The sequence below is a fragment of the Pleurodeles waltl genome, chromosome 4_2 (assembly GCF_031143425.1).
Source record: "Pleurodeles waltl isolate 20211129_DDA chromosome 4_2, aPleWal1.hap1.20221129, whole genome shotgun sequence".
Lineage (NCBI taxonomy): Eukaryota > Metazoa > Chordata > Amphibia > Caudata > Salamandridae > Pleurodeles > Pleurodeles waltl.
The window spans coordinates 891,155,644-891,172,659 of NC_090443.1; the positions used below are offsets into that span (position 1 = coordinate 891,155,644).

The 17,016-nt window shown below is 41.3% G+C and overlaps 1 protein-coding gene across 1 annotated transcript in view; it reads left to right on the top strand.

The window, feature by feature from the left end:
- Positions 1-17,016, top strand: part of NRDC (nardilysin convertase) — a 780,134-nt gene that overhangs the window by 117,063 nt on the left and 646,055 nt on the right. The window contains exons 6-7 of the mRNA XM_069232676.1: positions 4,038-4,133; positions 5,958-6,080. Of these exons, the coding sequence (XP_069088777.1) occupies positions 4,038-4,133; positions 5,958-6,080 (219 nt within the window). The remainder of the gene's footprint in view (positions 1-4,037; positions 4,134-5,957; positions 6,081-17,016) is intronic.

Here is a 17,016-nt window from a genome sequence, read left to right on the forward strand (position 1 = left end):
CCCTGACACCCAGACTTCAGATATCAAATGTCTTGAAAGAATAAACAAGGGAAAACTGCTGTGCTGCTCCGTGGGACCAGCAAAGGGAGGCTGCACTGATGAAGACTGCACCTGCTGCACATAGTGGCTAGTGAAGAGAGGGACTGTGCCTGCTGTGTCCCGCTCTAGGGGAATCTGTCTCCAGAGCCTAGTCAAGCCAAGAGATTCGAAGGGCCAGTTGACTGGCCTCCTGTTGTGTCCCTGTGCTTCAAACAGCTGAAGAGGCCTGCTGGTGCAAGTTGGTAGCCCAAAGTCTTTAAGCTGCTCTCACTGCTGCTGTGCAATATCGAGGACTAAGACCCGACTCACAGAGTTTCATCTAAGTTTACTGAGCCGGGAGTGTTGTTGGAGAACTGCTGGAAGCCTCAGTAGGTGAGTTATCTACGCAGGAAAGATTGGCCTGTGACAGGACAATGTGCAACTGGTAATCCAGTGGCTACTGGACTTCGGCTAGACCGGAGAGGAGTTTGTCGGACATCGACCCTGCAGCTAGGACCCCGTCTACATTTTTGTGGACCGGGGAATCCCTGCAGGAATCCCCCATTGATGTGTCGCCTTCTTAGCATACTTAGAATATCTTCAACATCCTTCCTCCCTTGCACCAGAACCAAAAGATAGAAATCAATTGCAATACAAATAAAGTGCCTAGAATTGCTAGAAGACTGCTTTTCCTGTGAAGGTAACCTTTCTTGAGGACCTTGCTGGCCCCCCTGACTGGCACCCTGCCGAAGTTGGTCTCCCCAAATATTTCTAACCGACCCCGTTGACATTTTTAAGTTTTCCTCAAACGTTTTGAAGTGTCCAATTTGCTGACTTCTACAAGGCTTGTTTACGATTGAGTGAAATTGCTTTGATTCATTGTTGCTTGTAAAATCCATATCTCTGGAACCCTCTGGTGTATCTTTTTGTTCTAGTGTCTAAATTCTTACAAAGGTAGTCTATTTTTATTAATTGGTGTTGGAATGTTGAGTGTTGTGTTGATTTCTTCTTCAATTGTTTTTGTGCTGTTTAATGCTTTACACATGTTCGTCTGGGTAGGCCTTGCTGCACAGTTCCACAGCTACTCAGGGTTGAGCTGAGGGTTTGACAGATAAAACCTAAGGGTCCTAAAGTGGCTGGTGAGTGTATTACATGGTGAGGTTGCACAACGCACCATATAATATACACCATTTCTTCACAGCAGGCGTTATTTTAATTTTCTGCTAGACTGCAGGCAGCAGATTCCTCACCTTCTGAATATTCCCCAGGTGTCAGAACCCCTTTTCAGAGGGGGATAGTAGGGCTTGCTGGGCCCATACGTAGGGATTGAGGCTTGTTACTCCTGATGTCTCTGGACCGACTTACAATGGATCTGAGTAACTGGGCCAAGTACCCCTTTCACACTTGACTCTCAGGATAGCGTGGTCTGAGCAGCCCAGAGTTCCCTCTCGAGGATGAAGAGTGGATACAGATTAGTGAACATAGGGTCACAACTGAAGATGCAATTGTCCAGCCATATACTCACTTTTCTGAAAAGATACAAGTATTTTGTATCTACTGAATACCATTCAAAGGAAAAATGCAACATCCACAAACAATTACACAGCCCTTCCTTGATGTCTGGGCGCTAGAGTTTCTTTGGCAGTTCGTTGTCCCACTCACCCCCTGTGTCGTCGATTGTGGTTATTCCCCATTTATTATTGGTAACATCCATGGCATGCCCCATGAGTAGTTTGAGTCCACTACGACTCAAACTTAAAATCAATACTGTTCCAGGGCTGTTGCGCTAAATACACAGCAAGTTCCCTCTGGCCCACAGGCTCAGTATCAGTTTTACCCACCCAAGAGGTGTGAACTGTTCCCTGTCTGCAGCTGCTTACAGCAGCTGCAACCAAGTTCATATAAGTTGGATGCACACATCCTAGGAGGATGCACTCAGCTGATGTAGGCTCACTCGAGATTGCGGTCCTGAAGCGACCGGTGGCATTCTGCAGCTCCTCCTGCATGGTTTAAGGTCCTTTTGGCTTCTATTGGGGGGGGAGGGGGGGGGGGTGTAACTATAATGACCTATTTTGGGTCTCTCACCTATGTAAAGGTACAGTCCTTGCTGCTCTTGTGACTGCCTCCAACATACAGGGTCATCACAACTCAATGTCCATGGGCTAAGCCCTATTAGCATTGTGAAGTTCTCCACAGGAGCTCCTCCTGTGTTAGCCCAGGGTTCCCAGCCCTACTCTTTATGATTTTCTTTTCAGCCCCATCTTCTTCTCGAGGTGTACCCAGGCACCTTACTTGTGACCTTTACGTGAATCAAAGAGCACCCTTGAAAGTGTACAGGGGAGGCCTAGTCTTCCCCTTCCCAGTGTGTGTTCCACTCAGCTTAGAGGAATACAGCAATCTACAAATCTGTCTGTGGCAGTCTCTTTGCTTCCTCTCCATATTTCACCACGCAGGCCTAGTACTCTCAAAATGGAACGCAGGGCCCTCCATATATTGTATCATTCACAGGCACATATACATGTATTCAGCATACGTGCATTGTACAGTACTATATCCTCGTCGCTCCTCGCTTCTGTGCAGCCTAAGAGAGCAGGCCCTGATGCTTATAAGTTGCACCGGAGTCTGCTGGATTCGGGAGAGTTGTCTAAGTGCAGCTTGGGCGCCCAGAAGGCAGTTTATCGCCAAAGAAGGAAACTGCTGATACCGCTGTACCAGGAAACTGGTAGTCCAGTGGCAACTAGACTTCTGCTGACCCCAAGAGGACTTTGAGGGATGTCAACCTGTTTTGCTAGTATCACTTCCCTAGGGCCGTAGACTGAGGAGTAGCCACAGGAAGACCCCCATCGACTGCACAGCATCTTCAGCATCCTGTATCCCTTGCATCAGGAACCCTCCATCGAAGTCAATGGCAAGGGGTCAGTGACCCTGGAATTGGACTTTAGACTGCTTTTCTTGACAAGGTAACTGTTTCTTTGGACCTTGTTGGTCCTCTTGACTGGCTCCCTGCCGGAGTTGGTGGCCCAGAGTAACTTAAAGTAACCACATTCCATGCCAGCTAAGATATTCTTTGAATTTGCCAATGCTTGTTCATGGTTAAGTGAAAAGTCTTGATTTTTTGCTCCTTGTTAAATCCATATATCCGGACCCCTCTGGTGAATCTTTTTTGTTTTGATGTCCCTAACTTCACAGCTATCCCGGGGTTGAACTAAGGTTTGACAAACAAAACCTTACTGGTCCTAAAGGAGTTGGTAGTGTATTACGTGGTGAGGCCACACAGCACCACCATATAAACATCGAATTTCCACTCAGTTCTTATCCACCATTTCCCAAAAAGATGGTTAAGCAAACTAAGGTATCCTTTCTACTGAAAGCTGGGATGCCGCTCCATGTCGGTCAGACCATCAACTTGCTAGCTTTCTGTTCTCCGCCTCACCTCTCCGAAGAAGACGACAGACTCCATCGCTTAGACCCCAAAAGAGCGCACTACTTCTACTTCGATCATACAAAAGGCCACTAGATGTATGATCATCTCTTTGTAGGGTTTACAGCAAGATCAAAAAAGGTAACGCTGTACAGAAGTGTACCATATCATACTAGATCATGCTTGCATTAAGATCTGCTGTGCATTGGCAAAGAAGCAGACTCCAGGAGAACTGCAAGGCCGGTCTATCTTGGCCAAAGCTGCAACTACTGTGGTAGCACATAGAGTTCCTGTCTTAGACATCTGCTAGGCAGCTGTGTGGGCATCCTTCCATATGTTCATGAAGCAGTTTTGTCTGGACAGCCAGGGCTCTGAGATCAGCACTTTGCCTGCACCGCCCTGCAGGACTTTCTTGTTTGAGTCCACTCACAGCCTTTATCAAAAAGAGCGCTATTGAAGGTAAGTAACTTGTTTGCTGTAGGCCTGCATGCCAAAATATGCATTTTTGAGACATCTGCTATACAGAGAGCTAATGTCCAGAAGGTCAAACTGCGTTCTTATGAACCTCCTTTTCTAAAATAAACTTCTTTGATTACAGAATACCAGCTTGCAAGACCATCTGATTCAAACAGAAAAGAAATGTTGTTTGGTAGCCTTGCCAAGCCTGGTCATCCTATGAGCAAATTTTTTTGGGGTGAGTACATAATAGTATTGATGTGATGATATTGTTGCACAGCATAAAGTGTTTGTGTGTAGGGTTCTGTGCCATGGTAGGTTGCCTGCATTCACTAGTCCTACTTACCCAAAATGGTTATCAAAGTTAATGGTAATTAACTTGCCACTGGATAATACTCTGGGTCGCTCTACCCTTAGTAGGTTTTGTATTTCTCACTGGACCACTACTGTATGCCATATGCAAATGAGCCTTAGCCTTGCCTGGAAGGGTTACTCCAGCTCAAACCTAAGATATGCCTCCACAGAGGAGCACGAGAAATCCAGAATTGCAGAGATTTACAAGATTTTGCAAATGTGTGACTTAGCTTTTTTTTTTTTTTTTTTAGAGACAAAAAAGTGCATTTATTTATTTGAGGTAAACCCAATATGAACTGCTTTATGTTGTAGTAAAATTGTGCGGAGACTGGTTAAGCTGGCAGCATGCACTGGGTTAAGAACAAGAGGCATGAAGAAGGCCCACAAAGGATGGGCATAGAAGCTATGAAGAGAAAGGGTAGAAACATTTTTGGTGGCTTAGAGTGGACAGGAAGAAGAGAGGCGACTGAAGGATTTGACAGTTTGTACGTCCTTCATACTGATGTTCATTGTTTTGGTATTAATACCGATATTAATTTCATGAAACAGAAATTTCGTCAGACAGAATTAGGTATTACATTGACTTTTGTTAAAAGTTTGACATGTTGGTCCCTTTGTATTTAAGCATAACATAAAATTAAGATACTTCAATAATTAAGGTTTCTTTTTTTTGCTCTCTTAATGTAGAATTAAGTTATTTAAGTCAACCACTGATCCTGTGTTCAGAAAACTACTGGAAATTAGTCTCCACAGTCTATATAAGAATTGATTTACTATTTCCCTGCAGACCTCGGAGAAAGTCTGTCTTTGTTTCATATATTTGTGAGTGCTAAAGCGAAGGCACAGCATAACTTGAAGGACTGATCTGTCTGAATATCAGAGGCTTTTTCCCGTTTCTGGGATCAGTAAACCGATATGGGTAAACTTAGTGTAGGTATTTTACGTACGGGTGTGTGCCACTGAAGCCTGTCAGGAGATTGAGCAAACCTTAACCCTAGTTTCCAGGCTGTACATAAGATATGACGATGTTGCCAACACTGTCATTGTGGCAGGAAATGATAGATGGAACAAAGACAGACGGTGCAGGAGTGGAAGAAAATACATTGCACAGTTGAATGCTATGTTTCTCCCTTCATCTCTTAAAAAATTGAAGACCTGTGAGGAGACACATGTAGCATTATCGCTAGTGTTGGGTAAGGTTCTTTGCTGCCCTGGCAGAGGCTGTACAGGATTGTTAGACATTTGGCTGGCAGAAATATAACACATGCAACCCAATCCTTTAATTGCAACTCACCTTGTTTAGAAGAGAGGCTTATGACATTTTTAATATATTATTCATATAGCCCTGCTTTTGCTTTTCTTTCTCCTTCCCAAAAGAAGGCTAATTTAAGTGCAAGTCAGTGGTAAATACAAAATCGTTCCTTTTTTTTGTTCAGAATCTACCTATGTTTTCACAAATATTGGCATGCATGCACGTTATAGCCTCTGTCGTCTTTTACAATCCCACCTTTGCCTCTTTCCATACCATTTCTTTCTTTGGAATATCTCCTGGATTGCCATTCTGAAACCGGAATGGCCTAATGTCAGAGTAACACTAAGTATGTAATTTGTTAACATATAGTGACTTCTTGTAAAACCCTGTGATTTTTAACATTGTTTATAACTAATCACTGTTTTAACAGTGCACTTTCATTTTTAACATCAACAGGAAATGCTCAAACTCTTAAACATGAACCAAAGGAGAGGAATATTGACACTTACAAGAGGCTGAGGCAGTTTTGGAAGACACATTATTCTGCTCATTACATGACATTAGCAGTACAATCAATAGGTAATCTAAATTTTGTTGTATTCTTTCAAATATGGCAACTGAAACATTTGCACTTTGGATTCGGTAGACTGCCCTGTGCAAAACTGCTACTTACAATGTTGGTTTTATGAGCTGTCCCTTCAGATGAATCAGGCACAAGGCACACTTTGCTGCAATTTTGTCTTACTTTTGCACAGTTACATCCTACAGGAAGCTTTTCCCTGGGTTTCTTCTCTTCATGATTCCTGGGATTAAGAATTTAGTCGAGAATAATAATTAACTATTCCCTCCTGTTAAGACACCATCCACTCCATGGAAAATAAATGTGGCAACATTGATACATTCCCCTTCCCGACACTCCCTCTCTGCCCTTTTGAACCTATTGGAAAATAACTTTTCTTGCAGCTATCACTTCTGCATACGACCATAGTTGGAAACAAACTCTCTTCCTTGAAGAATATTACACAGTTTTCAGTACATGTAGGTTAGCCATGGGGACTTGCTCAGCTTTGGCTACTTTCTGTTCAAACCTTTTGTTTCCTTTAGAGAGATAATTATACATGCTAGACTGGAGAAGGGCTCTCAAGTTTTATTTAGTTTAAACAAAGTGCATTGGGAAATCCAGTGATTTGTCAGATACGGCTCAATTAAAACCGCCTTTGCTTCTTCCAAAAGACAAAACAGCCTTTGCTTCTTCCAAAAGACATAGCTTTACATGGGTAGTTTGCGTGTGTAACCATATGTTTGTTATTAAAAGCAGAGTTGACGTCTGCCTGGAAAACCCAGGACTCGTACAAAAAGGAGAAAAACTGCCACTGTAGCGTTATTGAGAAAGGTATGCATGACTGTAAGGTGGCCATCTAGAGGCAAGTGGACAGGATTAACCGATCACTTAGCATTAGGAATTGGGACAGGCCCCAAAATAGGCCAGGTCTTCTTACCAAATTTGTGTGATTGATGTGCACTTTCTCTGTGGGGTTGTCATTGTGTTGCTGTTATTTTCTGCATTTAATTTTGATGAACTTGCTACTCTGACTGTTTAGGACTATGAAAGGAGTGCTCATGCCTGGCGAAGGAAAGGGGTGGTACATACTTGTAATCCTAGTTCGCAATCCTGGAAATCTTGTTGGAGGCTGTGAAAAACTCACATTCCTCCCCTGTGGTAGAATTCTGGAAGTAATACAGTTAGCATCCTAGGTTTCTATCAGCCTGAACAGAAACATCTGCCAGTACAGTGCATGGGTGTCTTACTGGCTTTTTTTCCCTTTTGCAAATGATTTAGAAAACTGAATTGCAGTAACTGCTTATTCTAACTGTGTCTTAAAAGAAAAAAATGTGCCCTTATATGCTTCAGGTAGGTTAGTTTACTGGTAATTCTCTGGCCGTCTCAGTGTTGAGGCTGGTGATCACTGCTACATTCTGAACTACAGCAATATGAACGTACATTGCTGCAGTAGATTTGCTAGCATAAGTAGCATTTTCACAATATTGTCGAAGGCCCGAAACCCAGCTCATGAGGTGGCTGTGCTCTGAACTCTACTCCCACTAGAGCCAGCATACTTCCTTGTGTAAAGATCATTCTTTATCATGTTTCTGTCAAAAAGACATCCCTAGTGCTTATAACTCACTATCTAAAGAAAGAGTTTGGAAGCACTCTGAAATAATGACAGGGTCTTACTTCTTAGGTATATCTTCAGTTGTATTCAAGTTTCCGGTACAAATGAACACCCCAGCCTGCAGATGCTTCCCCGGTCTCATCTCCTGCTCTCTCCACTCTCCAACTGTCACCGTCACCTAGGTGACTCCCTGGATTCCATAAAATACATTCTAATCTTAGAATGACACACATCTTCCCCTTATCAACAAACAAACCAACTAAAAGAACAGCAAACACAACTATTAAAAAAAACAAATACAACTTTAAAACATCACAGTAAAGAAAAAGATTACACCATTATACATAGTCATCTAAAGTTTTAGGACGTTTGATGGTTCTAGAGCTCTTTCTCATTTTTACATGACTATCATCTTGCTTACTCCTTCTCACACTACTTTCCACAGATTTATCTTCCCCATCTCCAGTTTTGATTTACACTACTCTCCCAATGTTCCATATTTTATGATCCTCAGTATTAACAGCGTTCCTCATGACTTTTATTACTTTGAGAGGAGCAGAAAATCTTGAATGATCTCTAGACCGACCAAGACACGGATTTCTCACTTTAATAAGATCACCCACACAAATCACCATCTTCTTTACAGCCTTCCGTCTATCAAAATTGACCTTTCTCTCAAAAGCTTTCTTAAGTTCTCTTTCGTACTTGAGTTTTTCATTACCCACAATTTCTGACTTTGAACCCACTTTATCATTTACCCATGAAGGGCACACTAGTGTGTTGGGTTTTCTTCTCCTGAACAACTCAAATGGCGAAAACCCTGTGCTTGTATGAGGGGTTAACCGATAATTCTTAATTTTGCTCAAAACGTCTTCCTTCCAACATCTGTTATTGACTAAATCCAATTGAATGGTTTACTTTAGCACCCTGTTTAACCTCTCCACCATACCATTTGTTCCAGGATGAGACAGAGAAGCTTTCTTGTGCTTAATCCCCCTGTCACCTAGATACCGTTCCATGTCTTGGGAAACAAGTTGTACACCATTATCAGTGAGGATGGAAGATGGAAACCCCTCCCTGTCAAATATCTGATTCAGAAAATCTATGACGACATGTGTTTCAACTGAAGACATGATCCCAATTTCAGGCCACCTTGAATACATGTCAGTTAATACCATCACATGCTTGTCAGTGCTGGAATGTCTAATAGGGCCCAAAATGTCTAGCGTAACTTCTTGCCAAGGCTCCTTTGGTAATCCTCTCACTTCCATAGGTTGAACTCTACAAGACAAAGCCTTATCAGCTCTGGAACACTGTATACATTCTCTAACACCAGTTCAATCTGAACATTCATACCCGGCCACCAATACGTGAGTCTCAATCTTTCCTTGGTTTTAGAGATTCCAGGGTGGCTCTTGTGTGCTATAGATATTAGTTCATCTCTCAACTTCTCTGGTGGAACAAGCTTAGTCCCTCTCAATACTAAGTCACCATGAGAGGATAATTAATCTCTGACCCTCCAGAAACCACATGTGTTGATCCTTCTTCTCAGTGCCATCCCATCCATTTTTGATTTTCTTAAGAACCTTTTGCAAAACCACATCACCGAGCAACTCAGCCATCCACTCTGATCACACAAACATCAAATTCATCAAAACTACACACAATCTGATCCTCAGAATCTGAAACCTCATTCACCAGTCTAGAACAGCAATCAGCGATGAGGTCTTGTGCGCCAGGTACATATTGAACTTCAAAACAAAATTCCTGCAAAGTCACTACCCACTTACTAATCCTACCTGAAACAGCAACTAAACCCTTTTTTTTCCCAAAAATTTATTTGAGGTTTATGGTCGGTTCTTACCAAAAATGTACTACCCCAAACAAACTTCCTTAGTTTGTTCACAGCCCAAAATACAGCTAGCGCCTCTCTCTCGATAACTGAATAGTTTAATTCTGCTCTTTTTAAACACCTTGAAATATAAAGTATAGTTCTCTCAACTCCATTATGGGTTTGCAATAGGACAGCACCAAGTCCTTTGGCACTAGCATCAGACATAATTATAGTATCTTGGCCAGGTTCAAAGCTTTGAAAAACTGGAAGCGAACTTCAAGTTTTGTTTCACATTTACAAATTCATCCTCACATACTTTGTTCCAACTTAACGTGACACCCTTCCTCACTAAACCTCTAATAGCCTTAGTTTTATCTGCAAAGTTGTCTACAAATTTACTATAAAACTCAGCCATCCCAAGAAACTTTGTCACTTCTTCTTTTGAAGTCTGGCTCGCAAGATTAACGATTGTGTCAACTAAGCTTTTTTTTTTGGTTCAATACCACTGGAAGAGATCTTGTGGCCTAGATAATCGATTTCATCAAGATTAAATTTGCATTTTTCTGCTTTCAATGTTAGACCACACTCTTTCAGCCTCTGAAGAACTTGACAAGCTCTCATATTATGCTCTGTTACATCCTTGCCATGTACCAAAATATCATCCTGGTATATCTTGATACCTTGAATTCCTTCAAACACTCTCTCTATGGTACGTTGAAATACAGCTGCTGCTGAAACCAAACCAAAAGGCATGCAGATGAATTTGTAAGTACCAAAGGGTGTAATGAATGCCGTTAAGTCCTGTGCATCTTTATGTAACTTAATCTGGTGGTAGGCAGAGGTCAAATCAATGGATGAAAAGCATCTTGCATTGTTAAGTAGGGCTAACATTTCATTCATGTTGGGCAAAGGATAGTGATCAATTACCATGCACTTATTTAGCTCTCTCAAATCAACGCATAATCTCGGCTCACCATTAGCTTTTACTGCCATCACGGCTGGGGCTAACCACTCAGTGGCTTCTACTATCTCAATTATGCCATTCTGTTTCAACTTTTCCAATTGTGCTCTCATTTTCTCTTTAACCATCGAAGGAACACTTCTTACTTTACTGACCACAGGAGTAACATCTTTCTTTATCTTAATCTCATGAACATACCCCTTCAAACAACCAAGTTTGGACTGAAAAAGATCAGGGAATTCTTGTTCATAGGATGGTCTAATGTTTTCTACAGTATTGACACAGCCTAGATCTTTCAATCTAACCACGGTGACTCATTTGTATCAAGATAGACCGTTCGATCTCTCTGGTGAGACCAACTGATGAGGGAATCCCATCTCATGGAGATACAAATCTTCCCACCTTTGAGTCTAACCTTGTATTGAATGGAACCTATGAAATAACCCAATAACTTAATAGGTTCTCCACCATAACCTTTAGGGGAAATATCCGGTATGAAAGGTTTTACTGAAGATTTCAGATGTTTTTCAAATAAACTCAAAGGAATTAATGTGATCTTCGCTCCATAATCAAACATCATAGGAACATGTACTCCATCAATTTGTACAGTCTCTACTGGGCCAATGAGATTATTTTTGATTTGTAAAACGAATTCTTTAGGAGAATCATCATCTTCTAAGGTTATTTCTTAAACACCCTTTTTTTTTTTTTTAAATTAGTGTTCTTGCAACACGAAGTAACATGTCCCTTCTTACCACAGTTTTTGCAAAAAACCTTCCAACCTATATAACCTTTGAAATTAGCATAGTGCCAAGCTCACCACACCTATAACATCTACCCTGTATACTTTTCTTTCCTTTGGTGTTACTAAAATTCTCTTTTACCAATTTCTGGAATTTTATCTTGTCTTGCAAATTTCCCCCTTGACTAACATAATGGACTTCATTCTCTTTTTCACAAGAACTCTGCTTCCTAATTTCCTCAAGACAAGCAGAACTGTGTTCATGCGTTTTAGCAACAGTTAACACCTCGAAAAGGGAAGGATTGTCTTTAGTCCAAAAGGGTTCTCTTGCCTTATCAATGTTGCAGCCTAACATGAACTGATCTCTTAACCTCTCTTCTTTACTACTTCCAAAACTACATGTTGAAGCCAATTTCCTTAGCACAGTAACATAGTCCTCAACAGATTCTCCTGACCTTTGGAACCTCTTCCCAAAATGATACCTTTCTAAAACTGTGGAAATTTTCGGGAAGTAGTGTAAGTCAAGTTTCTTTATGCAGATTTCAAAATCATTGAGATTACCAGCATCTTCAACCGAGAGTTCGGGAAGGTTTTCAAAAACCTATTGTCCTTCAGGGCCTAAGCAGTGTAACAGAAGGGAAATTTTCCGCTCTACACTTAGAGGTGCCACAAAACCTAGCATAGTGTGCAAAACACATTTCCATTTCTTCCAAGGGATTTGTGGTTCCCCAGGAGAGGATAAAAAAAAATGAAGGACAGGTAACATTCTGCATAGTTGTGTATAATAATTGATTAAATATTAAAACAGCAGGAAGAGAGTCTAAAAGGCAAGATGTCTGTTACTGAAGAAAGTGTGCCTGTCACAGAGTTGAAGGCACGTTGTAGTGAGTAAAAGTGTGCCTGTCACTGAAGTGATGTGACAGGCTAGTTGTTAACATTCAGAGGAGTGCCTGTCACGGAGAAGAGTATACTCTGAAGCGCAGAACATATGATGTAGTTACTTTGTAGTGTTTAAAAGTGTGCCTGTCACTGAGGAGAGGCTCCTGGTAAGTTTGATGTGAAATGAAATGAGAGCTCTCCAAAACGTAGGTCCAGCCGAAGTGATGAGTTCTTGAAACCCAGCAAGGTGTATTGAAATTATCCCAACAAGGTAAGATGGCCACCAAAACGTGAAGACGTCAGATTCTTGAGGGAGAGACGTTTCTTGACGCACGGAAATGCACCTGGGAATCAATGACGATTGAAGCCGTTGAAAAACAGCCAGGTGTATTGAAATTATCCCAACAAGGTAAGATGGCCGCCAAAACGTGAAGACATCAGTTTCTTGATAGAGCAACGTTTCTTGATGCACGGAAATGCGCGTGTGAATCAATGACAATTGAAGCCGTTCATCGGAGCGAGGAACACGCAAGAGGCAACGCGTGCTAAGAGGCAGCGCATGATAAGCCAGTTAGTCGGCGAGGGGCAGTGCGTGTCAAGACATTAATTGTGAGTCAATCAGCTCCCAGAAGCTGCAGCACAGTTAGGTAAGAATAATAATAAAGAGTTAAATTACACTGTAGTCGTACTATACCAGAGCGATGTGGGAAATGCGAGAGTTGAGGTGTTCAGAACGTGGATCCGACGAATACCACGAGTTCCTTCATCCTTTTCGCCAGTGAAATAAGGACGGGGTCTTACTTCTTAGGTAGATCTTCAGTTTTATTCAAGTTTCCGGTCCAAATGAACACCCCAGCATGCGAACCCTTCCCCGGTCTCATCTCCTGCTCTCTCCAACTGTCACCGTCACCTAGGTGACTCCCTGGATTCCATAAAATACATTCTAATCTTAGAATGCCGCACACTCCTCTCCAATGTCAGGTAAGGTTTTCTTTATGTAACAATTAGTTCTTCGTGGAGGTCCGACAGCCAAATCTGGTTGTGGACTTGGGTCTCTCCGTGGGATTTGTGGCTGGAACTTTGGACTGGGTGGAATAACAAAGCTTGAACACTTTTCCAGTATTTATTGCAGATCAAACAGGAGAAAACAAAACACCTGCTAAAGATAAAAAAATACATATATACAATTTCAAGTCTTGTGCCACATGTCGCCTAAAGAAAATGGTTTCATAATCTAGAATCTGGCTATATTAGTGCCTCCATCACAACCATGTGTTTCAATAATATGGCATCCAATTCTTTATGTGACAGCGAGAGGAGGTGAAGGTCGCTTCCCTGTTGGCGTCTGCAGACCAAGATGATGGCCAGTTATGTTAACATTTTGCCTGTTTTCTGGCGGTTTCTCAAGAGGGACTGTAAAACTCAAGCTGAGAGCACAACACTAAGAGTGGGAGCTGATATCAGCATCTGTCATTGATGCAGCTATGTACAACATAACATCTGTTTTTTCCTCCCACTACCCTGACACTGGCCGTATTCTGCAGATACAGGTGGCTTACAAGCATCTCTCTAAGGCCAAAAGCCCAACTTAAAATATGAGATACGCTTTGTGACATGTGCATGAGTCTTTAAAAAAAAAAATCCAAACAGGCACATAGTACTTTAGCACCTTGGCAGTATTCCTTCCACAGACCAATAAATAGAGAGATAGCACTCCTACTTCGAAGGGTACTACCACCAGCGGTACTTGCAAAAAAGCCAAACACCCTCTCTGCTTCCAGTATTAGATGGTGCATTCTCAGGACCTCAAAAAATGAAAACAGTGAGACTGCCATAATACATGTTCAGTTTTTCAAATTCCAGGAACAGTGATGAGCTATACAGAAACTCGTTAAAAAAAAAAAAAAAAGAAGTCCAGATTAATACTAAACTGGAAAGCAGAGAACGCGATTGCTTTAATGTTTGTGAAGGATTGTTTGTTTTTTGGACATATGAACTGCTAAATAGAGGAAGTTATTTCAGTCAGTCTAGCAACACGTTTCTTATTTGAAATGTCACAACATATAAATTAATACAGTCGACTAGACTGTTAATAATGTCATTGTGAATACGTCCATAGTGCTAAAGTGAGGTTTCTCTGTCCTGTCGAGTACAAGCTCTGTCTCTAGCAACACTGCACTAGGAGTTGATGCTGAGTGAAAGGATACAAAGGGAATGCAAGGTTGAGGTTAACAACATGCTCAAGTATGCTCATAGAGTTCTTTTTTGAAAAATGTCTACTAAATGGCGGCATTACTTTACTCAAATATTTGTAATTTTGAAAATAGTAACAAAACATGAACACATTTTAAGATGTCAATACATTTGTAGCAAAATAAATACTTGAACAAGACCAGTCAAAATCAGCATTAACTGATGAATTAGTAACACAAATCAATCTATGATGAGTACAACTTAGGCTAAAATATCGGTGAAGAAATGCATTCTCATTAATAATCTCATAAATTCCTGACAAATTAAAATGTTCTATGTACTCTTCAAAATTATTTTATTTGTATATAATTTATATTTGTCGTTAACTTTATTTTGAAAGATATTTCAAGTGGCTTTTCATTTTGAAATATAATGCCCCTTAAGTTATGGCTCAACTCCTTTGACTGGGTTCTGTTGCTTCTCCAAGTGTGAGTGGTATTGTCCTGCCTGCTCCTGTCGTTCATGAAGCTGTAAGTACCTTGCACTCACCCAGGATTGTGTAGGATTAGTAAGTAGATTAAAGAAAGGCAGCTGATGGAAACTTTTGGGAACTTGTCTGCCAAAGACTTGGCTGCTAAGATTTGTGAACTGATAATCGGTAGATTCTCAAAACTGTTTTCTCATCAAAGGGAAAATTCAAAACTTTTTCTTGAGCTTGTATAGGGTGACACAAACAAACCAGCCAGCAAACAACAAAACCAGGGTTCGTGACACCCTGACCAAACCGAGCTAAAGTGTTATCTGCTTGCCCTTATTGACCTGTGCTGGAACATCAGTCCATCTGTTTGGATATGCATAATTTAAAGATTTTGTAAGGCGTTTCCTTATCTTGAGATTTAGAGCTAGCCAAATTAGCCTCTGCGTGGGATAGCAGGATAGTTATTTGATTGACTGAGAACATTTTAGGGACTATTGCCCATAAGTGAACTTGTTTAAGGATAACTTTAAAGTAAACTCTTACTCTCACGCGTCCCCAGGGACAGAGCCTCGTGCCAGCGAACATGCCTGTATCTTTCACTGAGGCAAATGTAATGGAATCCCAGAGAGCACAGGTCTACACTAAGAAGGCGGTAGATGGCATTAGAGGTACTTAGAAAACATGAGTAACAGTAGGGTCTTCAGCCAGTGCCATAAGAATTAGTGGCATGAAGAGGCCATGGTCTACATTTGAGGGGGCTTGTCTGCCTCGAGCCACATAGAATTCAGTGGTATTCCCAAAAATTTAACTTAGAAAGATTTAGTGTCCTGACTATACCCACATCAGGTATTGAAATTTCACAGCAGTTCTTTCCTGCCACTCTGGCAGGTGTGGTATGAAACACTATATAAAAAAAACAAATCAACATTATTATTTAACTACATCATTATCAATGGTGTATCTGTTACAACTACTGAGGCTTGTTCTTGGAAGGTTACATAAATGTGATAAAACGAAGGTTTAAAAATGTATTCTTTCTGAATTTTTAATGAAACCATTTGGCATCAGTGAAGCATTGTGTTGGGGTGAGTTGCTAGAAATGTAATTGTGGTTGTCCTTATGGAAGTGATTTCTGAAAAGAACTTTGGATTACGTAGTGTGTGGAGATAAGTAACTGGCCTTTGAGCTACGTGAGCGTTTCCCACAGACCTTGAATACTGTGCAAAATACCCAACTTTCTTCAGAAGAAAACAGAAGAAAACACTTTGATTTTTCTTTTTCAAACATATTCTATTGTATTTTGTCAACATACATACCACATTTGCTGACCAGAAGAAAACACTTTGATAGCAATCATTTTTGATATTCCAATTTTCTCTTGAAGTTTGTTTCAAAGAGCCAGAAGTTGTTGTACTTGATGATTCTTGCTTGGAAAGGTGCAACATAGCATATTTACGTTTATGTATGGAACTTTATTCCAGCCAAAGCTATTTTCAAAGCATGGTCTCCAAAGATAATAGAAGCATAGCTACTTTGGCCAGTGTGAAGTTTGTTTATATGGTGGGCACATGTAACAATCAGTCCATGAAACCTCCATCTCCACAGGAAGTGAAATCACTGGATTTCCCATCTGCACAGGAAGTGACATTACAGAATTTCCCATCATCCTTCTGCACGGGAAGTGACATCACTGGTTTCCCACCATAACGGTCCTTAAAAGAAGAAGCCAAGCTAGAAAATTAATTTCCATCTGTACAGGAAAGGACTTCACTGGATTTCCCATCATCCATCAGCACAGAAAGTGACATCACTGGTTTACTGCCAAAAGAAGTAGCCAAGCAAGAGAACTCATCACCCTCATCCATTTGCAGAGCAGGTGACATCACTGTATTTCTAATCATCCATCTGCACAGGAAGTGACATTACTGGATTTTCCATCATTCATCTGCACAAGAAGTGACATCACTGGTTTCCCACCACAACTGTCCTTAAAAGAAGCCACGCAAGAAAACTAATTTCCCTCATTCATCTGCACAGCAGGTGACATCACTGCATTTCTCATTGTCCATTTGTATAGGAAGTGGCCACTGAATTTTCCATCATCCCGCCTGCATGAGAAATTACATCACTCCTCGACCCTCTCAGGACCTACGGCGCTCCACAGGTAGTCTTACCTGCACCTGGATCGTGCCCAGATCCAGGAGCCCTGGTCCCCCTTTCTGTCGCTAGTCTGCTGAGATTTTTCCATGCCCTC